Source organism: Eurypyga helias, unplaced genomic scaffold, assembly GCF_000690775.1.
Source record: "Eurypyga helias isolate BGI_N326 unplaced genomic scaffold, ASM69077v1 scaffold35701, whole genome shotgun sequence".
NCBI lineage: Eukaryota > Metazoa > Chordata > Aves > Eurypygiformes > Eurypygidae > Eurypyga > Eurypyga helias.
This window is the reverse complement of record NW_010232083.1, coordinates 1-2,028: the sequence shown is the minus strand read 5'-3', so window position 1 is coordinate 2,028 and position 2,028 is coordinate 1. Positions and strand designations below refer to the sequence as shown.

Here is a 2,028-nt window from a genome sequence, read left to right as displayed (position 1 = left end):
TGAACTTGGGGCCCTTCCCCTTCCCTTCAGCCCCCTCCAACTCAAGATTGGGTGCCTCCACGTCTAGTTTTGGCCCTTTAATGTCTATTTCTGGCCCTTTCACGTCCCCTTCCACCTTCGGGGCCGCCACATCCAGGTCTCCTTTCACTCTCGGGCCCTTTAGGTTCAGGTCCACGTCGGGCATGGAGATTTTGGGTGTTTTGATATTCAGCTTCGGCATCCTGAACTTGGGGCCTTTCCATTTTCCTTCTGCTCCTCCGACATCCACCTCTGGCCCTTCGAGATCTGCCTCCAGCCCGGAGATGTCCATCTCTCCCTTTGGCAGGTGGACAGCGATATCGGCTCCTTCCAATTTCGGGCCGGAGACGTTCCAATGGGGCATTTTCATTTTCGGCGCTTTCAGTTTGGCCTCTGGACACTCCAGGTTGACATCCGGGACCTCAACGTCTATTTTCGGTCCCTTGATGGTAACACCGGGTTCTTTCACGTCACCTTCGACCTTCGGCAGGGAAACATCCATCTCTCCTTTCGTTTTATGTCCCTTCAAGTTCAGATCCACATCTGGCATGGAGATTTTAGGCGTTCGGATGTTGAGCTTCGGCATCTTAAATTTGGGGCCTTTGATTTTCCCTTCCGGGCATTCCAAGTCTACCTCAGGCATCTCGACATCCACTTTAGGACCTTCCATATGGATTTTGGGACCCTTCACATCTCCCGAGGCCTTCAGGCCGGAAAGATCGGCATCTCCTTTCAGTTTGGGGGCCTTCAAACCGAGGTCGACATCCGGCACCGGCAGTTTCGGCGTCTGGATGTTTAACTCGGGCATTTTAAATTTCAGACCTTTCCCTTTGCCTTCCGGCCCCTCGATGGCCACGCTGGGCACATGGACATCGACCTTGGGACCGGAGATGTCCACCTCGGGACCAGAAATCTCCACCTCGCCCTTGGGAAGGGTCACGTCGACGTCGGGGCCCTCCCCCTTCAGGCCGGGCACCCCAAATTTGGGCATTTTGAGTTTGGGGATCTTCAGTTTCCCCTCCGTGGATGGCCACGTCGGGGGCTCCAACGTCAACTTGGGGGCCCTTGATGTCAAGGCCCGGCGCTTTCAGCTCCCCTTCCAGTTTCGGGGCGCAAACATCCAGGTCCCCCTTCACTCTGGGGCCTTTGAGGTTCAGGTCGATGTCGGGCATGGAGATTTGGGGGGTCTTGATGTGCATCTCGGGCATCGTCACCTTGGGGCCGGTCACTTTGCCTTCCGGCCCTTTGATGGCCACGCTGGGCACATGGACATCGACCTTGGGACCGCCGGGCGTTGGATGTCCACGTCGGGGGCTCCAACGTCAACTTGGGGGCCCTTGATGTCAAGGCCCGGCTCTTTCAGCTCCCCTTCCAGTTTCGGGGCGCAAACACCCAGGTCCCCCTTCACTCCGGGACCTTTCAGATGCAGATCGACGTCCGGGGGCTCCAACGTCAACTTGGGGGCCCTTGAGCTCGAGTTGGGGGCCCTTCAAATCCACTGTGGCCGTGGGAATGGAAACACCCAGGTCACCCTTCGCCTTGGTGCCTTCCAGGGTCAGGTCAACGTCCGGCACACGGACCCTGGGGCCGGTCACTTTGCCTTCCGGCCCTTTGATGGCCACGCTGGGCACATGGACATCGACCTTGGGACCGGAGATGTCCATCTGGGGACTGGAAATCTCCACCTCGCCCTTGGGAAGGGTCACATCAACGTCAGGGCCCCGCCTGCGGCCCCTCCACACCAACGTCCAGCCCGGGCCCCCTCAGGGACCCCACCGGGCTTCCAAATCCGACGTCAGGCGCCTTCACGTCCATCTTGACCCCCTTAGGGCCGAGTCCTTTGACGTCCCCCTCCGCTCCGGGGATGGCGACGCCCACCTCCCCCTTCGCCTGGGGCCCCTTCAGCTTCAGGTCGACGTCCGACAGAGAGATTTGGGGCGTCTCGCCCTTCCTGAAGGCTTTCTCGCCTTTCCATTCTCCCTTGAGGGCCACGTCGGGAATGCTGACGCC

General features: G+C 59.3%; 1 protein-coding gene across 1 annotated transcript; it reads right to left on the bottom strand.

Moving 5' to 3' along the window:
* Window positions 1-41: 41 nt before the first annotated feature.
* LOC104516834 (neuroblast differentiation-associated protein AHNAK-like) lies at window positions 42-1,923 on the bottom strand (the record flags this gene model as incomplete). Its single annotated transcript, XM_010161300.1, is given in 4 exon segments — window positions 42-1,031; window positions 1,033-1,332; window positions 1,435-1,709; window positions 1,795-1,923. Coding segments are annotated over 4 exon segments (1,694 nt in total), but the record flags the coding sequence as incomplete, so codon positions are not given.
* Between the last annotated feature and the right edge of the window lie 105 nt (window positions 1,924-2,028).